Below are 15241 nucleotides of genomic sequence, written 5' to 3'. Positions count from 1 at the left end.
CCCTCAGAAACAAATTTATTCCTTAAACTGTTTTATAACAACAGAAGCAGAGTGTCCCTCTTATAATTCTGTTGCAAATCCTAGGAAAGCCATGAAGGACCAAATATTAAGAGTCTCCAGGTTATTTTCAAACATGTGAGAACTACTTAGCTTTTACATGAGCTTAAGCCAAAATATAGAAAATGGTCATGATAATTAGCTAGGATAAATCCAACATAAGGACTACACACATTTTCTTTGGAACGGCTGGCCATATTATGCAGGAAGTTACAAGGACCACCATCGCAGAGGCATATGTTGGTTCCTTCTTCCCACGTAGCAGGTGAAATGCACCCAGGATATCCCCAAATGATGCCTCGTCAGTAGAAAGAGAACAAAGTCTTTATTGTACCATTCACCTGTTTACGGTATTGACATAACATTACATCCTCAGAGCCCATATGTACCTCTCCTACTGGGAGGCGGCAGGTAAAGCCCCCCGGTAGCTTCGGGACGCACATGCACAGGTGGGAAGCTAGCAATACCACTTCAAAATGGTTTCGAAACACCTGGGGCCCACTTCCGCTCCTTCTTTTAGGAAAGAGCAAAGACCTGAAAGACTAGATCCTGAAATCATCATCTGGAATTCATTTCCTGACTTTCAGAAAGGGGAAGATTGAAATGCATCGGTTCTGAGGTAAGAATCCATATACACGCAGCGGCAGTGAGGTGATGGGACAGAGCGCACGGCGGAGAGCGACAACAAGAGCTCTGGGAGACCAACGGGAACATCAAATGAGAGGTATTTGGAGCAGCCAGAAATTAAATAAAAGGACTACATTGTACATCAGACATACTGTGGGTTCAGCTCCAGACCGTGGCAATAAAGCAAATGTTGCCATAGAGCCTGTCAAGTGAATGTTTTGGCTTTCCAGTGCTTCGAAAAGTTGTGTTTACACTACAGCTGTAGTCTCCCAAGTGCACAATACCATTACGTCTAACAAAACAATGTGCATATCTGAATTTAAAAATACTTCATTGCTAAAAAAAAAAAAAAAAAATGCTAACCTTCACTTCTAATTCTGGTTCTTTTGCTATTCCCACCTCATCTGCAGTTACTTGCTCCACTTGAGCCCCTCAAAGTCATCCATGAGGGTTGGAATCAACTTCCTCCAAACTGCTGTGAATGTTGATATTTTGGCTTCTTCCCATGAATCACAAATGTGTGGGCAACTAGAATGGTGAAACCCTTCCAGAAGGTTTTCGATTTATTTAGCCTGGATCCACCAGAGAAATCGCTGTCCACGGCAGGTGCTGCCTTGCAAAAGGTATTTCTTAAATAATAAGATGTGAAAGTTGAAATGACTCCTTGATCCACGGGCTGCAGACTGGACGTCGTGTTAGCAGGGATACAATCAGCAATCATCTCTACACATCTCCCTCAGAGCTCTTGGGTGAGCAGGTGCCCTGTGGATGAGCAGTCATCTTGTGAAATCAATCTTTCTTCTGACCAGTAGGTCGGTCTCAAGAGGGGGCTTAAAAGCTTCAGGAGACCATGTTGTACACAGAGGGGCCGTCATCCAGCCTTCGTCGCTCCAGTTACGGAGCACAGACACAGTAGTGTAGTAGAATTCCCAAGGGCCTTCGGATTTTCGGAATGGTCACTGAGCATAGGCTTCAACTTAAGAGTCGTCAGTTGTGTTAGCTCCTCACTAAAAAGTCAGCCTGTCCTCTGAAGCCAGGCACTGACTTCTCCTCTCCAGCTGTGAAAGCCCCAGATGGCATCTTCTTCCAACAGAAGGTTGTTTAGGTTGAAAATCAGTCGTTCAGTGTAGCCACCTTCATGAATTATCCAAGCCCAATGTTCTGGAGAACTCGCTGCAGCTTCTCTGTGGCAATCACTGCTTCCCCTCTCACTTTTATGATCTGGGGATGGCTTCTTTCTCTCCTTACACCTCATGAGCCAATGTAGCTTTCAATTTTTGTTTGCAGCTTCCTTACCTCTTTCAGTTTTCATAGAATTCAAGAGTTAGGACCCTGCTCTGGATTGAGCTTTGGCTGAAGGGATTGCTGTGGCTGCCTTGATCTTCTATGCAGAGCACTCAAACTTTCTCTGTATCGGCAATAAAGCTGTTTTCCCTTTCCTACCTGTGCATTCACTGGCTCACACCTGCAGTTTCTTTTGAGAACTTTTCCTTTTCATTCACAAGTTGGCTAACTGTTTTGTGCAAGAAACCTGGCTTTCAACCTGTCTCAGCTTTTGACAAGCCTCCTACACTAAGCTCATGCGTTTCTAGCTCTGGATTGACGGTGAGAGATGTATGCCTGCTCCTACTTGAAGACGCAGAGGTACAATAGGGTTATTAACTAGCCCAATTCCAACATTGCTGTGTCTCGGGGAACAGAGAAGCCAAGCAGAGGTAGAGAGATGGGGAACAGCTGTTGGTGGGCGGGTGTCAGAACACACACAACCCTTATCAAGGGCGCTGTCCTATATGGGCGCAGTTCACGGTGCCCCAAAACAATTACGATAGTAACACCAGAGATCACTAGTCTCAGATCACCATAAAAAAATAAATAATAATGAAAAATTTTCAATGTTGTGAAAATCACCAGCATGTGACACAGAGACACAAAGTGAGCAAATGCTCTTGGAGAAATGGCACCAACAGGCTTGCTTAGATGCAAGTTTGCCACAAACTCTAATTGGTTTAAGAAAAAGAAAACAGGGGTGCCTGGGTGGCTTAGTGGGTTAAGCCTCTGCCTTCGACTCAGGTCATGATCTCCGCGCCCTGGGATTGAGCCCCGAATTGGGTTCTCTGCTCAGCAGGGGGCTTGCTCCCCCCTATATCTCTGCCTGCCTCTCTGCCTACTTGTGATCTCTCTCTGTCAAAATAAATAAAATCTTAAAAAAAAAAGGAAAGAAAGAAAAAGAAAACAAACCAGTCTATCTGTGAAGCATGACAAAGCAAAGCTGATACAATGAGGAATGCCTGTAAGGATACTTGAGAAAGTGAGAGAAGATACGGCATGCTACCGGGAAACATAAGGGATAGGAATGCTGAAAAGATTAGAAATAAAGAGAAGCGAGAAGTTTTAAGCACCATACAGAAACTTCTGTTAAAAAACAAAGAAAGGATTCCACGCTAAAATTCTACCCTTGATTACTAACCACTCAATTCTTACTACAACACAGATGGACTATTCAATCTCAGGGTCAACTTAGTGCCCCTGTTATTGTTTGTTTATACCAAAGCCCACCAAGACTTCTGTCTGGGAGTGTGACTTTAGCCGAATTTTGCTGTTGATGTCCTGATGTGGAGATGATGATCAAACACTTAATATATTTGACATCATTAAAAGAAACAACACCCCTAAACACATGAGAATAATTAATTTCATGAAGTATCTCGACTGATTTATCATGAAAAGAACAAAATACTTCATGAAGAACATGCTATCATCAAACACGGTCTTGATTTTTCTTTTCTTTCTTTCTTTTTTTTTTTTTTCCTCTATTAGATATATCTAGAGTTCTAATTTTAGAAACAGTGACTACTTACACCACAGATTTCTCTCTCCTACCTATCCAGATTCCCACATAGGTTTACAAACCAAGGGCTGGGGTGTAATTCATCACTGTAGAAATTCTTCATAATGTAAATCATTATATACATATGATCTTTCCAAAGGATTACATATTATTCCTTGAAAGGGTAATGACGGAAATTTTTTAATAAAATGTCTTAACAAATTACTGCCTAAATATACACCAACTGGAACAAGATGAATGTAACAATATACTTAATAAAATATTTATGTGAAAATCTATAAAGATAAATACAAACAGGATTATATGGTCACATAGTCTTTTCTTCAAAACTCCGAAAGCCAATTTTAATCATAATATCCACTCAATAAAATATTATACATAATAGTCTAGTGAACATATTCCTTTCAGTGATCTGGGGATTACACGTGAGCTTTCCTAACAGGATAAAGTTTTTCCCAAACAAATATTTTAAAAGGTAACTTAAGCTTTAGGCGTTTCGTTGAGTGAATATAAAAATGAATCTAAAATTTCCTAATGCCGGTACCCATAGTACTGGATGTGTCTCCTATAGTCAGCCGTTATCAGCAGCTGAATCTTATTATGCTCTGGCAACGACTAAAAAGTGCTTTTAATATTGGTCATGTCTTTTAAACACTTGGTAATCTTAACAAGAGAGGAAAAAATGTCTGGACACAATCTCATCTTTGGAAAACCCGCCAGAGATTGTTATGTGTAGTCATGGCTGAGGGCTGCTTAGACCGTATTCTGTTAAGTGTTATCCAAGATTTACATGCCGTCTGTTTCATCTTTAATGGCCCCGGGGATTTTTAGAGAAGCAGAGCATTTACACACATGTGCTGCGCACGCGCACGCGCGCACACACACACACACAGTGTGTCCCAACTACCCACTTATCTAGCCACTCATCTACTCACCCAGCCAGTCAGCATTTAAACAAATTATATCTCATCTTATCTTTATAAACTTGTTGAGAAATAATCTCATGGTAGTTTTTAGAAAAAAGATTATAAAAGTCACCTAACATTACATAGCTCATGGTTTAACTGCTAGGATCACCTTTGCTTTATAAGCATGCAGTGTGGTTTTTATAAGAAAGAAAATTCGATTTAGACACCAAAGAATTCATGACTTACCCTGTCACTTACTAGCTGTGCCATCTTGGTATATCATCATTAAAATTCTCTAGGTGTGAGTTTATCTACCTACAAAAGAGCAATATAATTCCAAACTCATATAATTGTTTTATAGATTGTATTAAGGGTATTAAGTGTTTTTAAGTAATACCGGTTAGGGTGGGACAGGAACAAACGAGCTCCCCCTCTCAGAACTAAATATTCCAGGGGGGCCTGGGTGGCTCAGTCAGGTGAGCCACCAACTCTTGATTCCAGCCTCGGGGTGCTCAGTGGGGTGCCTGCTTCTCTTTCTCTCTCCCTCTCCTGCTCCCTTAGCTCTATCTCTAAAATAAATAAATAAATCTATAGAATTTTAAAAAACCCAAAAAACCAGAACTATAAATCCCAACACAACCTAATCTATGACTCTGACTCTCAGAAGTAACTTGACTCGATGCACCGCACAAAAGATATTCTGATGCGGGATTGCAGAAATGCAACCACTATATTGCACAGGTACAGTGTTCACTAATCAACCAAACAGATATATACACTACAAAAGTAGCTAAATAAGTCAAAATAGTACAGGACTTTTAGGGTCCACGTGATTTTAAACAAACACATCTCTTAAAATATAGAAGACAGTCATGTGACACTGTTCTGTTCTTTTTTAAAATTTTTCTATTTTTGTGCTTAACTAGATTGACCCATAGGATGATCTGTAAAGTGGACTACATTTTAATTAACTGGTTTCATTTGTTAATTCCACAATATAAATGATTTACACCAATCCACAGTTCAGCTTTCTGACAATATATAGTTATGTTAATTATTTTGAGATGCTGACCAGTCTTACCAAGGAATGAAACAGCACAGCATTATTTTCTTCTTGTGTCTCAAAGTTTATGTCAGTTTCATTCTCTGACTTGGTGATTAATTAAATTCAACATTTTTTTTACAGGAAGTAATTAAGGAAATGTACTGTGTACTTCATGTAAAAAAGGAAATAAGCTCTATCTATATCCTCGATCATGGAAGTTTTAAGTTATACAGCATTATTTTAGATGGAAATACATTTAATTAAGGAGCTACATTCTTTTTTTTTTATACAAAGTACAATGCTGAAGGCAAGCAAGAAACACCTCTGGCCATTTTTGCTCTGAGTGTATATGTCACCAAACAACCACTTGTGAACAGGGTATACACTGTACTTTCTTCTCTGTTTTATTTTACTAAAAAGGAAAGCCTATTTTTCTTTTTTTTTTTCAAGTTTTTTTAATTTATTGACAGAAACAGAGAGAGAGAGAGAGAGCGCGCACACACACACACACACACACACACACACACAAGCAGGGGGAGCAGGAGGCAGAGGGAGAGGGAGAAGCAGGCTCCCCACTGAGCAGAGAAGGAGGCTCCATCCCAGGACTCTGGGATCATGATCTGAACCTAAGGCAGATGCTTAACTGACTGAGTAACCCAGCCACCCTAAAAAGAAAAGATTCATCTTACACATGCCCTTTTGGTCATCGTTTGTCTTGCTTTCGGCCCAGTGATCACCCTGTTTCAGTCCACCTGTTCAAGGGCAAACTCTTAAATGCAAATACTATAGATTTGTGTCTTTTTTTTTTTTTTTTAAGACTTATTTTGGAGAGAAAGAGAGAGCATGTGTGTGTGGTCACCTACATAAATATGTGTTTCTTGCGGGGAGGAACAGGGGTAGGGCCAGAAGGAGAGGAGAAACTCAAGCTGACTCCCCATAAGAGCAGAGCCTAAAGCGGGGCATGGTCCCAGGGCTGTGTGAGCAGGACCTGAGCTGAAATCAAGAGTTTGAGGCTTACTGCATTGAACCACGCAGATGCCCCCAAGTGTGTATTTATAAGACTCACCACCCTCCCAAAAAATGAAAGCGAAGTAGACTAAAGAAAAGGAGAGATAAACTCTCAACCCTTTAAAACTACAGATGAGAGAATAAAAGGAAATAACTGGAAATATTCTACCATGACGATATGTACCTGGGCTCAGAAAGTATCAAATGAGCTATCCACTGCAAGCGGGGGGAGGGTAAGCTGAAGGAATATCGACTGTGTTACCTCAGTATCTCAAGTGTTAGTTTAAGACGTGATTGGTTCTTTCAGAAAATTCAGGACATACACATAACATAATAGACTATGTGCTATTACATTTACGTTTTGGGGGCTTTTGCATTTGAATGGAAAAGGATAGTCTTTTTTATTTTTTATTTTTTTTCTTTCTAAATCTATTTTCAGGGGTGCCTGGGTGGCTCAGTCATTAACTGCCTTCGGCTCAGGTCACGATCCTGGGGTCCGGGGATTGAGCCCCACAACGGGTTCGCAACTCGTCGGGAAACCTGCTTCTCCCTCTCCCATGCCCCCTGCTTGTGTTCCCTCTCTGGCTGCGTCTCTCTCTGTCAAATAAATAAATCAAATCTTTAAAATAAATAAATAGATAGATAGATAAATTTTTTTTCAAAATTTTACTTCTGCTTTAATACCGGTTTCAGTAGAATTTAGTGATGCGTCACTTAAGGCCCCGTGTTCATTGTAACAAGTACCCCCCTTCAGACCCACCACCCATAAAATGGAAACCTTTAAAAAAGGATTCAATACACATTTACATTCATCTCAAATGTTCCTATTTCTTAGTTGTCGTGCTTTTCTATGACCTATTTATTTCCCAGGAGTTTCATAATATTTATCCAAAGCAATCAGAAGCTATGTGAACCGTGGGCCGCCAAACTGAAACCCCAGCTGGGCACGTGTGTGCTGGGAAGTTGGGGTGGGAGGAGGTGGGAAGGCTTCCTTGGCCATAGGGTGGGGAAGGATAGAGGAGATGCAGCGAACGCATTTTTTTTTTTTTTTTTTTAAATAGCAGACAATGAAATGAAGCAACGAAAAGACTGACAGAAATGTCTGGACATGAACATAATGTGTTATGTGTTACATGTAAACATACTGATATTTAGCAAATAAATAACATTTTGTTTCACCACATAACATAATCAGTGAACACTCATCACATTTGCTAGGCACGAATATAGCGCGGAGGATACTAAGCCACATAAATCCTATTTCCCTGGCCAAATGATCTAAAAGAAGCAGTGTCCCTAAAACAAAGGTCAAAATGAAGTCTAGGAAGTCAGTTTTGTCCCCCCCCCCTTTTTTTTTTAAACAACTGCTGTCACACTGAGCCTTACAAAGCATGCAAAGATGTCTTAAAAATAAATCGTACGATTCAAACTATATGTCATTTTGGAAAAGACAAAACTATAGAGGCAGTAAAAAGATCAGTGGTGGCCAGGGGCTTGGAGGAAGGGAGGGGAGAGACGAGTCAGGAAAGAGTGTTGAGGGCAGTGAAACTCATCTGTACGTTACTGCAGTAACACAACACAACTCAACACAACATAACATAACATAACCTTAACGGTGGCGGATGGACACGTGCTGCCCTGCATTTGTCAAAACCCACAGAACTGCATAGAGTGAACAGCCTCAATGCAGTGACAGTACTAACATCATCAATACAGGTAAATTAAGTCATTCACTGTCCCCAGTGTGCTGCACTAACACAAGACTTCATACTAGGGGTGGGACTGAGGTAGGAATATGGCATGTTTGGGTACAATGTGCCCAATTATTCTGTAATTCTAAATTTGCACTAAACAAACAAACAAAAAAGTCCCCCTCATTATTTGTAGGAAACTGAATTCAATATTAATGCTGTTGATGAGACCCAGTTTTGTCTATATTTTATCATTCCTCACAAAAATTAGTAAACCGAAAGTATTATCACAGCATTAGTAAATCTAAAAAAAAAAAAAAGAAGAAGAAGAAGTCACTGTTTCAGGCTTATGTTTTCTACCTCATGGCTAGAATTCTTTTTGGTCTTTGGTTTTATGCAGTGACTGATTTACATTAGTAAAGTTTCACATTCACAATGCATTAAAGAAAAACACGTGTGATAGACTCCTGGGGGGAAAAAACGTTCATTGGAATCTTTACCCTAGACTACAGACTCACGCCCGGTACTGAGGCAAACGTCCCTGTGCTCACTGCGGATTTTAAAATACGCATGAACTTTCCCATTCTCAAATAGATCAGTCTTCTCCTCTATCAGTTGGACCTTGCTAGTCATTATTTCATAATGATACCTCACAGTGGTGGAGTGCACCGAATTTCCGACACAAGAAAACTTGACCTGAAGAGGATGAGAAAGCCAAACACATTACAAACACATCAAGCCAAAATGCCATCTTTTCATGGAAAAGGGGGTATATTTACAAAATGTGGGTCTTTACAGCAGGCAAATGGGCAAGAATAGCCTCATATCCTCCCCTTCTTAGAGAAAATGCCTATGAAGAGAATTCACCAGCAAGGCCAAAACGAGTCTAATGGCAAAGACGATGGAAATCGACCTTTTCCCATGTACCCTGGAATCAGAGGCGGCTACAGTGGGAAAATGGCACAAGCAGACAGGTAAGAGAGTTGAAATGCCCCAAAACTTACTCATGATTTAATTCTATCTCAGCTCACTACAAAGTCACTAAAATGCTCTCATACAAACCCACACTTTTAGCCTCATCTTTCGGCTTCCCATTAAATGAGGTTTCGATGCACACAGGTCTAAGGACGATGAAAGTGACCACGGGTTTTATAAGTGTTTCTCCCATTTAACAGCAATCGCCACGGGGCACACACAGGTGTACATAATTACCACGTGCATGTGGACAACGGCGGGTCCTTCAAGCCCCTGTTGATGATACCTACCAGGAAATGCATATAAGGAAAAGGGGAGAAGGGTCAGACTGGAGGCCCAGAGACGACAAAGACGGGAACAGGAAAACACAAAGACATGCAACAGAAAAAGAGAACCTGCCGGCCACCCAGGACCCCTGCTAATCAGGAGATACTTATAATGACAATGGGTGACACCTCAGTTGGGAGATGAACGGAGATATTTATTTATGAGAGAAGGACTGAAAAAAAAAAAAAAACCTTAATAGTAATGCTGTCAAGGATGTAGTAAAATAGACACTTTATGGCTAGTAGGGTAATTGGGTACACATTTACGGGAATGCTGTTGAACTACGCCTCAAGAGTCTTAAATACCTTAAAACAAATATAACATTTTTAAGAATCTAGGGCATTGCCATCACCCTCTCCTCTTCCCCCCCAATACTATGCATGTATATACACACACACAAACACATCGCCCTCCCAAGCTGAGAGGGAGTGACCTTATATTCAGGATGCATTCCAGGCTTACCTCTAATTACTGTATTTTGGGAAAAACAGAATAATATTTGGAATCAAAATCTTCAATCAATACCAGTGTTGCCTTGTTGGCCTTCAGAAATCACCAGAGAGAATATGTATGCTTTAAGCCAGGAGGAGGGAGAGAAATTCAGCACACTTAGTCATGATTCCTGTGGAATGTGGATGTGGAATGACTTCACGATTTTAAGCGCTGGTACTACAAAGAAGCTTTCAAAAGACGGTTGTTCTGTTTGGAAGATTACATACATGCCAACCATCTCAAGTTCAGGCCATAAGCACCTCAGATGGCTTTGGAGAAAAACCCCAGACGCAGCATCACCACTGATGTAAACAGTGCTGTGTGTCAAGCGGTCGAGATGAGGTGTTTGAGTTAATGACGACTTAAAACTGGTCCTCCTGAGGACACCAGCACTGCTGTCGAACCTGCATGTAAAGATACTGAATGAAATCACAGACAACTGGGGAGTTGGAAAAGTTCAATATTTTCTAAAATGTATACACTAGTTCATATGAAGTGTGGTTTGTTTTATCACTAATTCAATACATGAAGATATGATAACTGCTAAAGTTAAACTATTTATGAGCTTATATATTCGAGGTGGGTACAAAAGTTTCTTCCTGGGGAAACAGGATAACAAGGCAGGGACTTGTAGTTAGACAAAGATAGTAATCAGGGATTTTGGCAAACAGGTATACACAGATACTCATTTTTATCTTTGTAGGAGTAAACATTAGAAACTACAGATTGGGCATAAAAACGGAAGAAAGTTTGAAACAACGGCTTTAGCCCTGGCTAAAAACAGAATCATCCAGGCAACATTTCAAAGGTAAGCGATGCGGTGAGTCTGGGATCCGGCGCTGGTGCCGGTAGTTTTAAAAGCATCACACGGGACTCCAGTGACGCGCCAGCTTTGAGAAACAATATTCAGTGGCATGGAGGATACTATCTCTATGACGTTAAGCTAAAAAAATGTTAGGATACAAAACTACATAAAAGAATAAGCTTAATTTTGTTGCCTCCACCAACATTTTTACTTCCATATGAAAATAAGAAAAAGGCTAGAAGACAACTGTGGAAACGTTAATAATAGTTTCTCCACTTGGTGAATTCGTGGGTGATCTAGATTTCCTTTTCTTTTTTTTTTTTTAATCCAAGTTTTCTTTATTTTCTACAGTGAACCTGTGGTACTTTTAAAAAACAAAAATAACTGTGCTGTATTTCAAGATACACCTATAAGGAGGGTACAAAATATATTTTCAGGAAAAAATATTTGAAAAAAGGAACAGAGGCATTTCTAATTTTTAATCTGGCTTTCCCTAGATTCCACTGAGCCATTATGTCCTTGGAAGAAAATAACAAATTCTACTGCAGTCCCCATCTGCCAAGGGCGTTCCTCCCATCAGTTTTGAAAAGATGGGCGGCACAGCTATTTTGCACAAATTAATATCTCTACCTATGTAACTGGAATGAAACTAAAGACAAGAGCTAAATACAATCAGAAACTAAAGGTATGTGAGGGCAGTAACCCAGTGGGTTTACACTGTGGATTTCTCTGGAAACTCCAAGCTGCTGCATTACAGTTTACCGGGAAAACATTTTCATATTTGAGAAGTTACTGAAAACAATTATATACCAATGCATGGGAACTACAAAGCTTTTTAGGTTTTTGATGAAAAGCTTTCCCTCAATCAATATGTATTTAGTGAACATCAGTATATAATCAGCACCGCGGTCTGAGAAATGGGAGGACGCCACAGAAGGATTTTTTTTATTTTTTAAAGATTTTCTTTATTTATTTGACAGACAGAGATCACAAGTAGGCAGAGAGGCAGGCAGAGAGAGAGGAGGAAGCAGGCTCCCTGCTAAGCAGAGAGCCCGATGCGGGGCTCGATCCCAGGACCCTGGGATCATGACCTGAGCGGAAGACAGAGGCTTTAACCAACTGAGCCACCTAGACACCTCCACAGAAGGATTTTAATGTCTGTCCTGGGAGAAGCTGCTCCCCCAACCCTAACCCCAGAGCTTTAATGACATTTCATCACTTTTTAGTGAATTGCATTCAGAAAACATGAAATATATGTGCAGAGGGACTATTTCAACATTGTGCTTTAAAAAATGGAGGTCATTAAAAGTGAATCTGAGGAAACAAAACTGTGCTCTTTAAATCAACTTCTTCACAGTGTATATACAAAACAAGTACACCTTCAAAGAAGTATGAGACCTTATAACCATAAATTAAACTTAAATTTTTTTAAAATGCAGAAAAAAATAAACATTTATGTAATATTTAGTACAGTGTTATCTGGCAGAATTTTCTCCTTCAGTTCTACAGATGAAAAAATACAGTGTCATAGAAGTTGAAAGAATCACCTGAGGCCCCATATATGGACGTATGATCTAAACCCAAAAGGAATTCCTAGGCTAAATTTCCTCCCCAGGACTGCCCTTATCAGCCCTGGAACAGGGAAGGAGAGAGAGAGAGAGAGAACGCGCGCGCTCGTGTCTTCGCTGGAGAAATTTTTTAAGGCAGTTCATGCGAAATCAGTATGTGGCAATATCCAACTGAAGAAGAAAGGATAAAAATGAGCACTGCTTGGACACCTGTGTAGTAATAAGCATTCGCTCACTTTCCCTATATCCTTGGCACATAACAAGCTTAATGGCATAAGGCGGCTATCAGTTACCCACATCACAGTGTTTATTTTTTGTTTAGTTCCTGTTTGTTTTCACAGTAAGCCTCAGAATAACAGCAACTAGAAACATCTTTCTTAACAGGAACAGCATCCAACAGTTTGTGCCCTGGCCACGCTATACATTATGTAAGTTTGAAAGAAATAAGAAAACATGACGGAATAAAATGGAAAATCATAAATCCTAAAAAGACTTGTATGTAGCACAACTGGGGATGTTAAGTGGATAAATCAGCTGTTTACTGAATTTCTTCTGTCCCTTTACTTTAAAGCCAAATACTCAGAAATTTAAAAAAAAACAAACACATTATTATATTTTTGACCAATGATGCACATCTCCTGATAAAAGCAGTGGAATAAGGTGTAACTTTTGTAAATAGAACAACAGTAAGTGAGAGGCAGTGGGGTTTTATAAAAAGCACACTTGCCTGAGTTCTAGCTTAGGTTCCATTCTACTTATTGTCTCTCTTCCCTTAATTTCTAATGAAAATGACTCTGAGTATGCTTCTGCCCGCTTCCTAGGCCTCTTCTGTCCTCCAGCCCTACCCGATTCCACTTGTTCTGAACCAGATCCTGCCCTCCCTCTGCCAAACACTCGGAGCTTCAAGTATCCTTCTCGAACCAGCCTGGGTGCCCATGAAGACGCCATTTCTTCTAGTTCTTTGGCAGTCCTGAATCACAGTCGCTGGTCCACAGTAAGCTCTTAATTAAAGCTCATTAGTAAAGCTCCAGTTGCTCTCTAAAGCCCTTATTAACTCTAAAATTGAATAAATCTATGAAATTACCCCATGTCTAAAACTTAACAAACAGTAAATACATTAACTTAATTATATCATATACAAATATTAGAGTTGAACATTTCTCTTGGCTCATTCCTTCATTTAAAAATAATTTAATTTATTAATTGCCATTTTATTAATTCCTCTCACTATAGAACTTTAAGGGACTAGTTTCGGGATACTGCAAAATAATTTTTAAAAGAGGGATTTAAAGATGCACTCTTCCAGGGGGCCTAAAACCTAATAAAGCCAGAGTCTCACTTCTGTTTCTGTTCATTTGAAGTATATTCCTTTGGGGGCTTTTGTTTTTGACAACTGGAAAATGCACAGATAGAATTGCTAGGTAGATTACCATAACAGTTAAAGGATAATCTCTCTGTTTCTAAAATTTAGTTTTATGTCTATCAAATTCCACAAAGCTAGTTCTGCTCTTGTATGCATTTTTTCTGTCAATCAGGAAATAATACATGAAAGGGAGATTATAAGTTTTATAATGAGATACGATGATAAATGTAAATATCTGACCTGGTTAATTTTCCATCCTGCAGTAATTAATAAAAAAGGCTACTCTAAGCCCTTCAGTGGAGATGTCCTACACCACCAGCTCTGACTCGCTCCTTCTTCCCTCCAAACTCTACGGCACATTGTCCACACATCTTATTCTCCTTCCCTTTCTCCTCTTCCCCTATTTGCTGACTGTGCTCAGTTCCCTTATGTTAATTTTAGAAGATAAGACCTTTTGCCTAGCTCCATTCCATGTTCGCCAATTTCATCTTCGTATCTGACCTGACATTCGTTCATTCTTACACTAAAGGAGCAGTTCTCAGCCAGGATAATTGTGGCCCCGGGGTCTGAAGATATTTTTGATGATCACAATCGAGAGCAAGGGTGACAGGACAGATTACAACAAAGACAAAAGATCAGGAGTGCCAAGGTTGAGGAACCCTACACTAAACTATCATTTCTTTCCAATCTTTTTTTTTTTCCTTCTACCATCCTGTTTTCCCCTTTTTTGGATTCTTTTGTTTTCTTCTCATTTTTTCCTCCTCAAATTCCCTCATATGTATTTACCATGTAAATGTACCTGTACAGTCCAAACGTCAGCATGTGCATCTCGGTGGGCGTGGTTAAGGTATTGGTACGAATGCTCATTAGCATGTCCACATTCCCAAGACTTCCTAGTGTGTAGTACACTTAAAAATCGTGGGCGCCTGGGTGGCTCAGTGGGTTAAAGCCGCTGCCTTCGGCTCAGGCCATGATCCCAGGGTCCTGGGATCAAGCCCCACATTGGGCTCTCTGCTCAGTGGGGAGCCTGCTTCCCTTCCTCTCTCTCTGCCTGCCTATCTGCCTACTTGTGATCTCTGTCTGTCAAATAAATAAGTAAAATCTTTAAAAAAAAAAAATCATGGGAGTGTGAGCATGCAGTGCATATACACAAAAATTAATTTGAGGAGTTTACGATCTAGAGATTAGATGCTTGTATATGTGTGAGCTCATATGCTTTCCTTTCTAAATATTTAATTGTTTGGCTTTCATACTTGTGCTACAGAGAAAAGAAGAATTCAGCTATATTTGTATTTGTAAAGGCCAAGGGGGCTTGGGGTTGGGTCAGAGAGCTGAAATCACAAATGCAACTGATGGTCCCAACTCCATTAAGCATCTGCCTTTCCGGCAAGGATCTGGGTCTCAGCCAAACAATGGCTCCTGCCAGCTAAATCTAAGCCTCAGATCTGAATCACCCTCACCAGATATAAGGGCTTGAAGTCATTTGTATTTCATACAGACGTGTGTATGTGCGTTATGGTATATTCA

The 15241-nt window shown here is 40.1% G+C and overlaps 1 protein-coding gene across 4 annotated transcripts in view; it reads right to left on the bottom strand.

Annotated features, from left to right (window-relative positions):
• Positions 1 to 15241, bottom strand: part of KLF12 (Kruppel like factor 12) — a 435792-nt gene that overhangs the window by 143411 nt on the left and 277140 nt on the right. Inside the window, exon 4 of one of the 4 annotated variants that reach the window (XM_045080634.1) lies at positions 4687 to 4755. The exons of the other annotated variants lie outside the window; for them this stretch is intronic. Coding sequence (XP_044936569.1) covers positions 4687 to 4710 — 24 coding nt within the window. The 5' untranslated portion in view covers positions 4711 to 4755. The remainder of the gene's footprint in view (positions 1 to 4686; positions 4756 to 15241) is intronic. 4 annotated transcript variants of the gene reach the window in all.

This window comes from Mustela putorius, unplaced genomic scaffold (genome assembly GCF_011764305.1).
Source record: "Mustela putorius furo isolate JIRA1106 unplaced genomic scaffold, ASM1176430v1.1 tig00000480_pilon_pilon_pilon, whole genome shotgun sequence".
In the NCBI taxonomy this organism is placed as follows: domain Eukaryota; kingdom Metazoa; phylum Chordata; class Mammalia; order Carnivora; family Mustelidae; genus Mustela; species Mustela putorius.
This window is presented reverse-complemented; position numbering and strand designations above follow the sequence as displayed.